Raw genomic sequence first — 14,347 nt, forward strand, 5'->3', positions numbered from 1 at the left:
GTAAGGATTGTATCTGTCTTAACCTCATTTTGTAGCTAATGAGGGAAATCCTGTTGCCAAGAACACATGAGACACACTAATAAACCTTCCTAGCAGGAAGGAAACAAACAAAAAATATGCAAAATGACTCCAAAATACACATAATCCAAGATCCACAAAGAAACCTGCTAAAAAATACACAAGAAACAGCAAAAATAAACATAGAAACTCAAAAAACAGAGACAAATTACAGAGAAATACAGAAAAAGGACAACAAAAATGACTCATAAAATAGTACAACAACAAAAATATGTAAAACGACAACAAAAATATGCAAAATGACTCCAAAAACCCACAAAAAGGCAAGAAGATACACAAAAAAACTACTAAACATGCACAAAAAACAGCAAAAATAAACAAAAATATTCAAGAAACAGAGAATGATTACAGAGAAATACACAAAAATGACTCATAACACAGAACAACAAATATATGCAAAATGACTAAAAAAACACATAAAATGGCAGAAACATAAAAACAATAAAAACAGCAATAATGCCAAAAAAATAAATGTAAAATGTACAAAATTACAGAGTACAGAGTAATAAACAAATAAGCTCCAACAAACACACAAGACGACGACAAATAAATAACTGAAAAATATACAAAAACAGCAACAAAAACAACTCATAACACACAAAACAACAAAAATATACAGAAAAATATAGAGAACGACAACAGAAATATACAAAATTACTCTAAAAACACACAAAATGACAGTAAGATACACAAAAAACTGTAAAAATAAACAACTGAATAAAAAAAAAACAAATAAATAAACAAAAAGGACAACAAAAAATACCCATCACACATAAAACAACAAAAAATATAGAGAATCACAGGGAATTTTATAAAAAAACAAAAAGACACAAAAACCCCCGCAAGTATACAGAAAAATACATAGAAAATTACAGAAAAATCCACAAAAATGACAAGAAGAATTCACAAAGAATACCAAAAATGACTCCAAAACATTCCTACTAGGAAGGTTTATTAGTGTGTTTCATGTCTTCTTGGTAACATGGTTGATGGTTACCTCATTAGCTACAAAATGAGGTTAAGACAGATAAAATCTACTGTAGGGGGGGGGTACACTGGGTTGGTTATGCAACACTTCCTCTCTGAACACTGGGATGAAAATAAAAACCCCTGATCTTTACCGTATTCTGTGCAGCTCGTACTGGATGTTCTGGATCTTTCTGATGTTTTGGTTTGAAATCAGGAACTAAATGTGATGCGAGGCCACTAGATGGCCCAGCTGGGAACCATGCATGCATGCAGCGATGGAATGCTGACACTGTTACATCAGGAGAGATAAAACCACATCCAGATAGTCAGCAATGCCGACAGTGCCTCCCACTCCCCCCCCCATCATCTCCCCATCTCTCCCATAGCCGATGGCAACCAAGACACAGAGCGGAGTGAGAGCACAAACAAACGGGGGCTCCCTGATGCATTCCTATCCTACGGCTGCTCACGGCTTCATGCAACTGCATTCACTCATCATGCACTGCACTTTGAGCTTAAACCATTCCCATTTACAGCCATGTTTAGGAATAGGAGTCATGTTCGATTCTATTAATATGAGAGCAATAAACACACTTTAAATATAAGAACGCATGTATTCATGTATATCAGACACTGGGAGGGGGTCACCAGATGTCGTCAAGAAACTAAGAACATTTTTTTTTTTTTTTTTTAACAATTTGAGCCCATCTTTGCTTATTTTTACCCAATTTCTGCAACTACACCAAACTTGCCACATTTTAATTTATTTTCATCATATTTTTGCTACATTACTCCCATTTCTGCCACTTCTCCATCAAATTTCAACGCCTTTTCTGCACATTTTTTCCACCTTCAAGACATTTTTGGCACTTCTAAACCTTTTTCACCATTTTTCCACCTAATGTCACATATGTCGACCCATTATTGTCACTTTTAACCTCTTTTCAACATATTTCAAGCAATTTTTTTTTGCCAATTTAACCACATTGACGATTTGTCATGCCAATTATTTGCCAGTTTAAACTAAGGCAGTGGTTATCAGTATGATTGTCGTATCAATATACCAACATTCTATCAGTACGCAATGCCCGTTATAGGGTTTTAACCTAAACCTAACCCTAATACGCTACGTACTGTACGTGTACTTTGTACGTGTAAACGTACCAACCGTATGAATAAACGCTTTCTTAAACTAATTTTTCCTACTGCATGTAAACAATTTCAGCCCATTTTTGCTTATTTTTACCCTTTTTTCTGCAACTACACCAAACTTGCCATATTCTAACCTATTATCATCACTTTTTCTTGCCATATTTTGGCTCCTTTTAATGTATTTTTGCTACATTACTACATTTCTGTCACTTCTCCATCAAATTTCAACATATTTTCTGCACATTTTTTCTACTTCCAGATATTTTCGCGTTTTTTTTGCCAGTTTAATCACATTGACGATATGCGAATTGCCCATTATTTCCCAGTTTAAACTAATTGTTCCTACTTTTTAAATTACATTACCTGCAAATATTAATATTTTAAAATATTTTTTTTCTAAGATAAAACAAAATTGACAATGGTACAAACGACTACAGCAGGGTTTTTAAACCATGGGGTCGTGACCCCATGTTGGGTCGCTTATATACATAAATATATATATATACGTATATATATATATATATATATATACATATACGTATATATATACGTATATATATATATATATATATATATATATATATATATATATATATATATATATATACAGATAAAATACAATACATAATTCAAGGATTTTTATTTCTCATTATGTGCATGAAGATGTAGTTAATGAAATAATAAGCCCTTAAATAATAAATAGAGTAAAATAATAACAGTGAAAAAGAGTAAAAATAGAAAAACATTAACAAAAATTAAAAAAATATTATAAATAGAATACATGCAAAATAATAAAAACAATATATTGATATACAAAACAATAGTGACAGTATAATCACAGAAATAGGCATGTAGTGTAGGAAGAGGCAGAAATAGCATAAATAATCATTCTTCATTTTCAAATTAAAACACCACATATACAGTACGTTCTCTAACCACTATGTTCTAAACTTTCACGTTCTCAAATATAAAAATCTAGTAAAAATAAAAAGCTGTATAAAAATATCTGAATTGGTGTAAATTGCCACTTTGTATTTTTAACACGTTATAACAAACATGATAAAAAAAACCCTAGTTTTAGAGAAAGAAAGCCTCTGGTGTCGCCTCACCTTTGTTGTTGTAAACATCCAGGTAGTTTGGTGCTGAGAAGATAGTGATGAGCGACGGAAATCCAGTGGTTTGACTTTTACGATACATCCGGTATCTTCACGATCGTTCCGTAAAAAAAAAAAATAGAGAAAAGGTGAGGTAAATACAACTATATTTTAATGTATGAAGGTCATAAAGTGATGAAGACTTACCCTGCATCTTGTGCCTCGTGCGCTCGGATGATTGATAATAAGTTATTGCTCTGTAGGAATTCACACACAGCTGGATAACTGGAAAAAAAAAACAATTTTAGAGAAAGAACTCAGCATCTATGTTGATATCTATAATACGCACAGCAGTTACACAAGGTTTTATCCTCTTTTCTGTTCATTTTACACAACTTGTGTTGCTTAAGCTGCAAAACGCTTCCCTTCCTGAACAGTTTCACTCAAGAGAAATCAAAAGGAAATGAATTCCTAATGTTTTAATAACAGCCTTTCTGAGGGTGATGCAAGGGCGTGAAAACGCAGCGCGGCACCTGTTGCAGCAAAAGAAAAACTAACAGTGAGAGCTTCCAACGTGACTGAGAAAAGGAGCTCATATTCAAACTACAACAGATGACAAATCTCCAGTTTACAACAAAACAGGAAAAAAGCTCTTGATTTAAATTCAGCCTCGCTCTGTTTTGTGTGGTCCACAAAGGAAATGCACTAAAAGACAAAAAATTACACTAGACAACAAAAATACACAAAATGACTCCAAAAGACACACAAAAATACAACAAAGAAAGAGAAAAATATACAAAACTAATAAAAATTAAAAAAATTGACACAATGATGACTCCAATAGCATAACATGACAATAGAAATACATAAAATTAATCCAAAACGACAACAAAAAAACACACAAAATGAGAGAAAAATAAACAAATTGACAACAAAACAACAATAAAGACACAAACAATACTACAACATAAAGTAACAAATATACACAAAATGGCTCCAAAAAAACCACAAAAAAATACAACAAAGGAAAGAGAGAAAAATCAACAAAACTAATTAAAAATGTACAAAATGGCAACTACAACACACAAATCGACACAAATGACTCCGACAACATAAAATCACAATTGAATTACACAAAATAACTCCAAATTGACAACAAAAATGCACAAAATGATAGAAAAAGAAACAAAATGACCCATAAAGTGTTTTAAAATTACAGCAAAACAACAAAGACATTACTCCAACATAAAATAACAAAAAAAGACAGAAAAATACACAAAACTAATGAAAATGTACAAAATGACAAAACACACAAAACAACAAATAGACACAAAAAGGACTTCAACAACATAAAATCACAATAAAAAATATGCAAAAGGATTCCAAAACGACAACAAAATACACACAAAATGAGAGAAAAATAAACAAAACGACTCCAAAAAATAACAAAATCACAACAAAACAACAACAAAGACACAAAAATTAGTCCAACAACGTAAAATAACAAAAATTACACTAAAAAAAGAGTTTTTATTACAGAGGTTTATGCAGATAAATTGTGTCATTTTGCATTTTCCACTTGATTTATTCATTTATTGATTTTTTTTTAAAGAATAAAAATAAATAATAACATTTCAAAATTGTGTTTCAGGGAGTAAATTTATTTTCATGTCAGTTTTCCGCGATCACGGAAAATCTGAGGCACTAGAAAAACTAAAATCCTTACATTTATTAATGGCATCATAATGACTTATTGTAGGTTTAGTGAATGTTATCCCACAATTTTAACCAGGGCTTCCTATGATATTTTTTGCATCATAATTTAATTTTGGAAGGACACATTCCTTAATTTTAAGATGCATAAAAGAACGTCAGACAATTAACGGCTCCTTCTAAATCAACTTGTTCTGAATCATCTCCCAAAGACTGGCTTCATGTCACAGTTATCCTCAGAACAGTAGCTACGGCCCAGATGGACAATGAGCTGTCGATGATACAACCCACATGACTTCCTTTGTGACACTTTTCCACACTTGTATATGCTCAAAAATGTGAAGAAAAGACGATTTTGGGCCAGAATAGTGCACAGGAACGTGAGATTCTGTAGCAATGGTGGGAAAATATTACCAGCTCCTTCTAACTTTGTGTACGGCTCCCAAAGTAACCACACAAAGTGACACCAGACAATAAAAATATATAAAATTACTTCAAAAACACTGAAATACACACAAAACGGCAACAAAAAGACACAAAAATGATGACAAAGTTTTGTTTTGCATGGCTCCTGTCAAATAAACTAATAAATGAAATGAAAACTAAAATAAATAAAACAAAAACAAACAAAATAAAAGGAAATTACACAATATACCATCAAAAACACATAAAACATCAAAAATACACCGGACAATAACAACAAGAATGCCCAAAATAAGGGAATAATGCCCAAAATGGCCATAATAAACGCATATTTTATTTATATATTTAAAAAAGGGTCGCACAGGGACTTTTCTACGTAGTTTTGTTCTGTGCACGTTCACATGAGCACGATTGACGATTACCAATGCTTGAAAATAAAACAAATCAACCCCAAAAAACACAGGATCTGACAACAATAACACACATAACATAAAAATGACACAAAATGACCACAAAAAACAGGCAAAAAAGATACACAAAATTTATTCCACAAACACAGAAAAAATGTACAAAACAACATCAAAAATATGTAAAAATTACCTCCAAAAAAAACCATACGAATTGACTCCAAAAATACACACAATTAGAGAAAAAATATAACAAAAAAAATACACAAAATGACAAGAAAATATACAAAATTATAACAAAAATACACAAATTGACTCCAAAAACATAAATAACAATAAAACTAAAACAAAATACACAAAACTATTCCAAAAAGACACATGATAACTACAAAAACACACAGAAATAACAAGCAAAACACACCAAACAACAAAAAAAATTACAAAATTAGAGAAATATATACAAAATGACACTAAAAACACAAACCCTTTGTTCTTTCCTGTATTGCTGCTAAGATTGATCATTATTCTAAATGTTGACATAGATTTTGATAACGTGGTTATTTTGACATAATTCACACTCAAAATGTCCTAGCAGCACATCAGTGACACACATGAACTAGTTTTTTGTTTTCTTTATGAACTATTTCAATCATTAAACATTTAAATATAATTGCTACAGCTCTTTTTTTTTTTTTTTTTCCTTCCTTGAGACTAAAACAAACAACATCCTCCGCCGGCAGCCCGTCCTCTACTCCCCTCTTGCACTTTTGCACAGTCTGCCATCGTCGGACCCATCAAACTTTCAGAAGTGTTTAAAATATTAAAGTGTTCAAAGGTTTGTGCCCCAAAAAACAAGAAAAAAAAAAACCTCCGCCTGTGCCCTGTGCACCTGGAGAACTGTGCCATGCTCCCTGTTTAACTATACGCCATCGTTCCCTTGGTAACCAAAAGATAAGACAAGATAATCCACAGTAAACATGTTGTAAACTAATATAGCTGCAAAGAACTGCTCTGAAAAAAAGTGTTATGTAACAATTTCTATGATAAACAAACACACCTACAACACATCTCCACCTCAGAAATAAAGGCATTTTCTGCATCGCATCCACAAATACATTCATTTCACAAATGCTACTAAAGGCAAGGCAAGGCAAGGCAAATTTATTTATATAGCGCATTTCATACTCAAGGCAACTCAATGTGCTTTACATGATAAAACATTCAATTGTTTAAAATCAATAAGAACATTTAAATCAATAAGAACAATTAAAATCATCAGTAAAATCAATTAAAATCATCAGTAAAATCATCATTACATCAACAACATGACAAAAAATCTCTCTCTCAATCATATGCAGTAGAGAAAAAAAGTGCCTTTAACTTTGATTTAAAAATGTTCACATTGGATGCTGACTTCAGCTCCGCTGGCAGTTTGTTCCACTTCTTTGCAGCATAACAACTAAAAGCAGCATCACCATGTTTACTGTGAGCTCTTGTCTCCACTATCTGACCTGTGTCCATAGATCTGAGAGACCTGCTGGGTTCATACCTGACCAACATGTCACTGATGTATTCTGGACCAAACCCATTCACAGATTTATACACCAGCAGCAGAACCTTAAAGTCTATTCTGAGGCTGACTGGGAGCCAGTGTAAAGACTTTAAAACTGGAGTAATGTGCTCTGACCTCTTTGTTCTGGTTAAGACCCGAGCTGCAGCGTTCTGAACCAGCTGTAGCTGTTTGATGCTCTTTTGGGGGATTCCTGTCAGAAGACCATTACAATAGTCCAGTCTGCTGGTGATAAAAGCATGGACCAGTTTCTCCTGATCTTTCTGAGCCATTAAACCTTTCACTCTGGAGATGTTCTTTAGGTGGTAGAAGGCTGTTTTTGTGATAGATTTGATCTGACTGCTGAATGTAAGATCTGAGTCAATCAGAACACCAAGGTTTTTGACTTGGTCTTTAGCTTTTAAAGATCGAGACTCAAGATAATTGCTGACAGCAGTCCTCTTTTCCTTGTTACCAAAGACAATCACCTCCGTCTTGTCATGGTTTAGTTGAAGGAAGTTTTCACTCATCCAGCAGTTTACTTTTTCTAAACAGTCACACAACACCTCAATGGGACCATGGTCATCTGGGTTCAGTGATAGATATAGTTGTGTGTCATCTGCATAGCTCTGATAATCAACCTTACAGTTCTGTAAAATTTGTCCTAAAGGAAGCATGTAAAGGTTAAACAGAAGGGGTCCAAGAACAGATCCCTGAGGAACCCCACAGGACATTGGTAATCTGTCAGATTCAAAGTTTCCAATGCTTACAAAATAGCTTCGCTCCTCCAAGTATGACTTAAACCATTGCATTACTTTTCCATTTAGTCCGACCCATGTTTGCAATCTGTGCAACAAAATTGTATGATCTACAGTGTCAAATGCAGCACTTAGATCCAACAGAATGAGAACAGATACTTTTCCTGAATCAGTGTTCAACCTTATGTCATTGATCACTTTGATAAGAGCAGTTTCAGTGCTGTGATGAGAACGAAAACCTGACTGAAATTTATCAAATATTTTGTTGAATGTTAAGAATTGACTCAGTTGGTTGAAGACCACCTTCTCAATGATCTTGGCCATGAATGGAAGGTTGCTGATTGGTCTATAGTTAGCCAGTATAGAGGCATCCAGTGTTCTCTTTTTTAACAGCGGTTTCACAGCAGCTACTTTCAGGGATTTTGGTACGGTGCCTGATTGGAATGAGCAGTTAATTATCTGACACAGATCAGTGACAATTGACTTTACAACAGTTTTAAAGAAGTTTGAGGGTATTGTGTCAAGGCAACACGTTGATGGATTCAGCTGCTGAACAGTTTCCTCTATTGTTTTTGGGTTCACTGTAATAAACTCTAACATTGTAATTGACTCATCCCTCAGTGGTTGAAGCTGTTCAAGCTTTTTGTGATTTTGCTGGTTTGTTCTGATGTTTGACCTTATTGATTGTATTTTTTCATTGAAATATACAGCAAATTCATTGCATTTTCCAGCTGACAGTAATTCAGGGGCTATCTGATCTGGGGGGGTTGTGAGCTTTTCAATTACAGAAAACAACGTGCGAGAGTTGTTGACATTTTTGGCAATAATTTCAGAAAAGTATTGCTGCCTTGCTTTGAACAAGCCATCATTGAATTTTCGCAGACTTATTTTGTATAGTTCTAGATGAATTTGGAGTTTTGTTGATCTCCATTTACGCTCAGCTCTTCTACAGTCAGATTTCAAATTCTGCATTATCTCAGTCCTCCTCCAAGGTGTTTTCTGTGTGTTTGGTTTTCTCTTAGTTTTGATTGGAGCCACCACATCTATGACATTACAGACGTTTCTATTATACTCATCCAGAAGATCATCAACTGTCTCAGCACTCAATGTTGGTGTCATTGCTATGGCTTCCATAAACTGTGCACTTGTGTTCTCATTTATGTACCTTTTCTTTAAACACACATAACTAGGGGGAACAGATGTTACAGTCTCTAGGTCAAAAAAGACACAGAAATGATCAGATAGAGCTAAGTCTCTTACATCAACAGCAGAGATATCAACACCTTTAGAGATAACCAGATCCAAAGTGTGACCTTGAGTGTGTGTCGGACCAGTCACATGTTGTGTAAGACCAAAAGTATCCATTAAAGCATACAGTTCTTTGGAAGTATTGTCCATGTTATTGTCTACATGAATATTTAAGTCACCTGTTATTATTAAAAAGTTGTATTCAGTGCATACAACTGACAGCAGTTCAGCGAACTCATCCATGAATTCTCCAGAATATTTTGGGGGTCTATAAATGACTAAAAACAGAACTCTTGAATCACCCTTCAGTAAGAATGACATATATTCAAAGGAGATAAAATCACCAAATGTTATTTCTTTGCACTGAAATATTGATTTAAAAATGGCAGCAACTCCACCACCTTTCCTGCAAGTACGACACTTATTTAAATAAATAAAGTCTTGTGGCGCACTTTCATTGAGAATAGTATTACTGATACCATCATTCAACCATGTTTCATTAAGAAATAAAAAGTCCAAGTGATGTGTCAAAATAAAATCATTAATTATTAGTGACTTGTTAACAAGAGATCTAACATTAAGAAGAGCTAATTTTAAAGACTTTACTGGAGACACTGGTGGACTTTTTGGATGACATGTTATAGGAGTCAAATTTTTATCTCTATAAAGCTTTTTGCTTTTCTTTAATTTCACAATTTTACCTGTGTTACCTGTCACCACAGGAATTAAAGAAGCTGCATTAACTCCATAGGGCCCTGACTTTTTCTGGTTGTTCCTAAAAATAGAGCTATTGCAGTCTGGACCCAGCACACATCAGGCCTGTGTCGCTCTAAGTTGAACACAGCTGGCCTGAGGAGAAGAGTGATCCTGAGCCTGGTATCTTCGAGGAGGGATGGGTGGTGCAGATTGACCATGGTGGGGTAAAGGGTGGGGTGTTAGTCTTGTGCCAGCCAGAACCAGCTCGTTCATCTGGGCAGTTAAATCCAAGAAGGCAGGGGTAGGAGAGAAGCTGGATGAGGTGGAAGTAGGTGAATTTTGGGGTGAAGCAGGTGGGTCCTGAGATGCGGGGGTTGGGTTGACCTCTTCATTTTGGCGATTTTTATTTCTTGCTGGAAGCTCATTGACTCCATGTTCTTTCCTTGTTGTTTTGTTCTCCGATGGTACATGTTGTCCTCTGTCTTTATCAGAACTGATAGCAGTGTGACTGGTGAAGTAAAACAAGTTGGATGTGAAGAGTTTTACTCCAGCCTTGTTTAGACACAGTCCATCTGCTCTAAAAAGATGACGACGTTCCCAAAAAATAGGAAAATTTTCTATAAAATTTAGTGAAAGGGCAGCACAAGCCGAAGACAGAAATTTATTCAAAGAGTAAATCCTTGAGAATTTCAGATCTCCTTTGCGGACTGGAGGTATCGGGCCACTGATGAACACTTTAGGCTGTATACAGCTCACAGTTTTTAGCAGATGGGTGAAATCCAGCTTTAACACCTCAGACTCCTCCTTGGCTAAATCATTTAACCCAAAATGAATCACAACATTTTTCAAATGTGGGTAATCTGCAACGATATGCAAGATTTTGTCAGCCAGGTCTGATACTGTGTCATTAGGTAAGCAGATCACTTTCACGTTGCTGCTAAACATCTTCTGAGCATCTTTAACAGAAACGTCTCCCACTATCAGTGTGTGAGGTTGTTGCTTTGGCCTACCATGTCGCTTTTGTTTTCCTGAAGCACTTTCAGTCTTCGCAGTTCCAGAAGGTTGTGTGTTGACCTCATTAGAGCCAGATCCTAGGTCATTCAGCAGTGGGGCGAATCGATTACCCAGTTCTACATGAAACTGGGTTTGTGACTTGGTGATACTCCTGCCTTTAGCAGATGTCCACTTTTGTGCCTGGGCAGACAAGGGAGTTGATGTTGAGGCTGCAGTCTGCGAAGCCAGTGCAGGCCAGTCCGTCTCATTATTGATATCAGGGCGCTTTGCTCGGCCCGTTAGCCTTTGAAGTGGATATGACTTTTTCTTAGGCTTAGCTCCCAGAGTATTCCAGGGAGGACTCGCACCTGTTGGCTTATCAACGGGAACAGGATCCTCCCTAGGCCTGATAGCTTTGTTAGCACGGGCTGGTAGCGAGTTAGCTTTATCCACTCCGCTGTTTTGAAACAGCGGCACAGTCGTATCATTATCATATCCACAGTGTCCATTAACCTCAATGTTTACTTGTATTCCTCGCACTGTAGTCTCCAGTTCAGTAATCTTTTGGAGAAGACTGCTGTATTCTGTTGTGGAAAGAGCCATTCTTCTGCTAGTTAGCTTGCTACTTGTAGCTAGCTAGCTTGCTACTTAGCTTTCCAGTTGAGCCAGCAAATAAAAAAGCAGTAGATGATTACCTCAGAGCCAGAGTCAGATGGTAAATGATAGAGTTTGATGTTGAGGTATCGTATCATTTCTCAGAAGAAAAAGTTCATGTTTAGTAAATAAATTCCTCTGTGAGCTCCGCTCTGCTCTTTTGCTGCTGTCAGCTCAGCTGCCGGAAGTAGGACCAATTATTGTTTTTTTTCTTCCGTCACAGAACGTTGGCGCATTTCAGGTCCTTTAGCACAGAGGTGCACGTATTTTTGTGATTTTAATACATTTTTTTGTCATTCAATGGATTTCAACCATTCAGATTTTAACATATTCAGCTGTCTGTTGTTTTTCAAATGTGAAATTACACAATATGCCTTCAAAAACACACACAAAAAACAACGAAAACACACCTGACAAAAACAAGAACGCACACAATAAGAGAATAATGCACAAAACGGTGGCATTAAATACACATTTTATTTATATATTTATATATGGGCTTAAAATGGACTTAGTTTTGTTCTGTACATGTTTACATTAGCACAAATTACAATTAGAAATCCTTGAATTCTTAAAAAAAAAAACAAAAAAAAAAAAACACAAATCAACCCCAAAAACACAGGAACTGACAAAGAAAACACGCATAACAATTAAGATATCAAAACGTGTCAAAAACTCAGCACAGGGGTGTTTGTACTTTTGTGATTTGTAACTTTTATCAATTTTACTTAATGCTTTTTTTTGTTAAAAAAATTTTCCCCATTCATTTCGATTGGGAATTTTAGCATTCTAAGATTTAACGGTTTCAAATTTGAACTTCAGCTGTACGGCCATTCTTCAATGGATTTCGACCATTCAACTTTTAAAATATTCAGCTGTGTGTTGTCTTTCAGACGTATCTTTCCACCTTTCTTTATCTTCAAAGGTTTTTGACCTACAACTCTTCAACTTCAGTGAGTTTTTCAGCTCCGATCCCATTGTTTTTCCAATTTTTACCTAAAAATCTTTGCAAACAAATTGTCATAACTTCCAAAATATTCAACCCAGAGTCCTAATTTTCACAAAAGCAGTAGGTATATTCATCTAGCCGCTCACAATACCACATTTTTAGTGACAGGTTAATTGGTTTTTGAAATATCGAGCCTTAAGTGAACCTAATCCTACAACACATGCAGGCTTTTTTGCATCGGAGATTTTTCAGGCTGCTCCTTCAAATGTGAATGCTAGGCTAATGCTAATTCTAGCAAATTCTAATCTAATGCTAGACTAATGCTAATTTTAATGCTTGGCAATTTATAGCTAATGCTAGCTAACACTAAGCTATATATGTTAAAGTTTCATTTATTCAGACAATTTTTTTCAGCAACTTTTATCTCTTGACATGTTTGTGACCGTAACTGCCAGTCTTCCTCAGGGGTGATTGCTTTGATGTATCTCCTACGAATTCTCTTATAAGGAAAACATCAAAGCGTTTTCTGATGGCTTTGATGTGTCCTTACGAAACCTAAACATACAATTAAAAAATAAGATGAAATGGGATTAATGCTAGGCTAATGGTAGTGCTAGGCTAATGCTAATGCTAATGCTAATGCCTTCAGGAAATGCAAATATTCCAGTTGTTTATTGTTGCCGTTCTACCAACGTAGACCAGTTATGAACTGGTTTTAGTCTTTTCTTCCCCATTATTACGACAACACACTCACATTCCCTGTTTCCTCTTTGTGGAAAAACACATGTGAGTGAAGGAGACAGGTAGAGATGGAAGTGCTGGACTATTTTGCCCTTCACACCTTAAAAAAACAAAGGTTTTTCACATTCCTTCCCAGCAGAAGAGAAACGATGTAGAATACTGTATCCTAACACTAATCACTCAGACCTGATGAAGCTTTACAGCCGTTGACAAGGTTTCGAGGTGAAAAATAGAAATGTTTCTGATCGCACCAGACAGCGACTCGTGTGTTAAAAGCATGGCAGCGTTACTACATTACATTATTGAAAAGGATGAATCTGCCCTGCCTCCACATGAATAATGGACATGATATCTAAAAGCAAAACCCTTTCTTTCATCAAGATTCTTCTTGAATATTTTCAAAGGCTGGATGTTAGCGACGCCGCCCGTCTGAGAAATAATCAGGTTTTACTGCCACAGTCTGCAACTTTTTCAATGCTGATTTATTATCCTGTTTCCTGTTCTTTGCTTGAAGCTAAAAAAAAAAACCAGATAAAGACACAGTGTAGGCCTCAGATCAATAAATCAAAGATCATTCGCTAGAAAAAAGAGAAGGTCAAACGTTGAATTTGAAGCTCCAAGGTTCTTATTGATCTTATTGACGTCGTTAGAAACGTTTGGTGCATTGCATTGTGGGATATGGAGTCCTGAAGACCCGGGGTTGTCAAACTTGGGGTGGGGGGGTCGCCAGATGACTTCAAGAAACTGCAAATTTGTTTTGTTTTTAAATGTATGCATGATTTTGACCTTCCTCTGTAACTAAACCAAACTTGCCATATTTTTGCTCCTTTTAATGCATTTTTGCTACATTACTCCCATTTTCGTCACTTCTCCATCAAATTTCAATGCATTTTCTGCACATTTTTCCACTTTCAAGACATTTT

General features: G+C 35.4%; 1 protein-coding gene across 3 annotated transcripts in view; it reads right to left on the bottom strand.

Moving 5' to 3' along the window:
• Positions 1–14,347, bottom strand: part of ppp3ca (protein phosphatase 3, catalytic subunit, alpha isozyme) — a 56,371-nt gene that overhangs the window by 19,176 nt on the left and 22,848 nt on the right. For all 3 annotated transcript variants that reach the window (XR_003675473.1, XM_028466374.1, XM_028466373.1), the window contains exons 7-8: positions 3,501–3,578; positions 3,309–3,403 (exon numbers count right to left, since the gene is read on the bottom strand). Coding sequence is in view for 2 of the 3 variants with exons in the window: in XM_028466374.1 (XP_028322175.1) it covers positions 3,309–3,403; positions 3,501–3,578 (173 nt within the window). In the remaining variant the exon portion in view is untranslated. The remainder of the gene's footprint in view (positions 1–3,308; positions 3,404–3,500; positions 3,579–14,347) is intronic.

The sequence above is a fragment of the Gouania willdenowi genome, chromosome 14, assembly GCF_900634775.1.
Source record: "Gouania willdenowi chromosome 14, fGouWil2.1, whole genome shotgun sequence".
NCBI lineage: Eukaryota > Metazoa > Chordata > Actinopteri > Blenniiformes > Gobiesocidae > Gouania > Gouania willdenowi.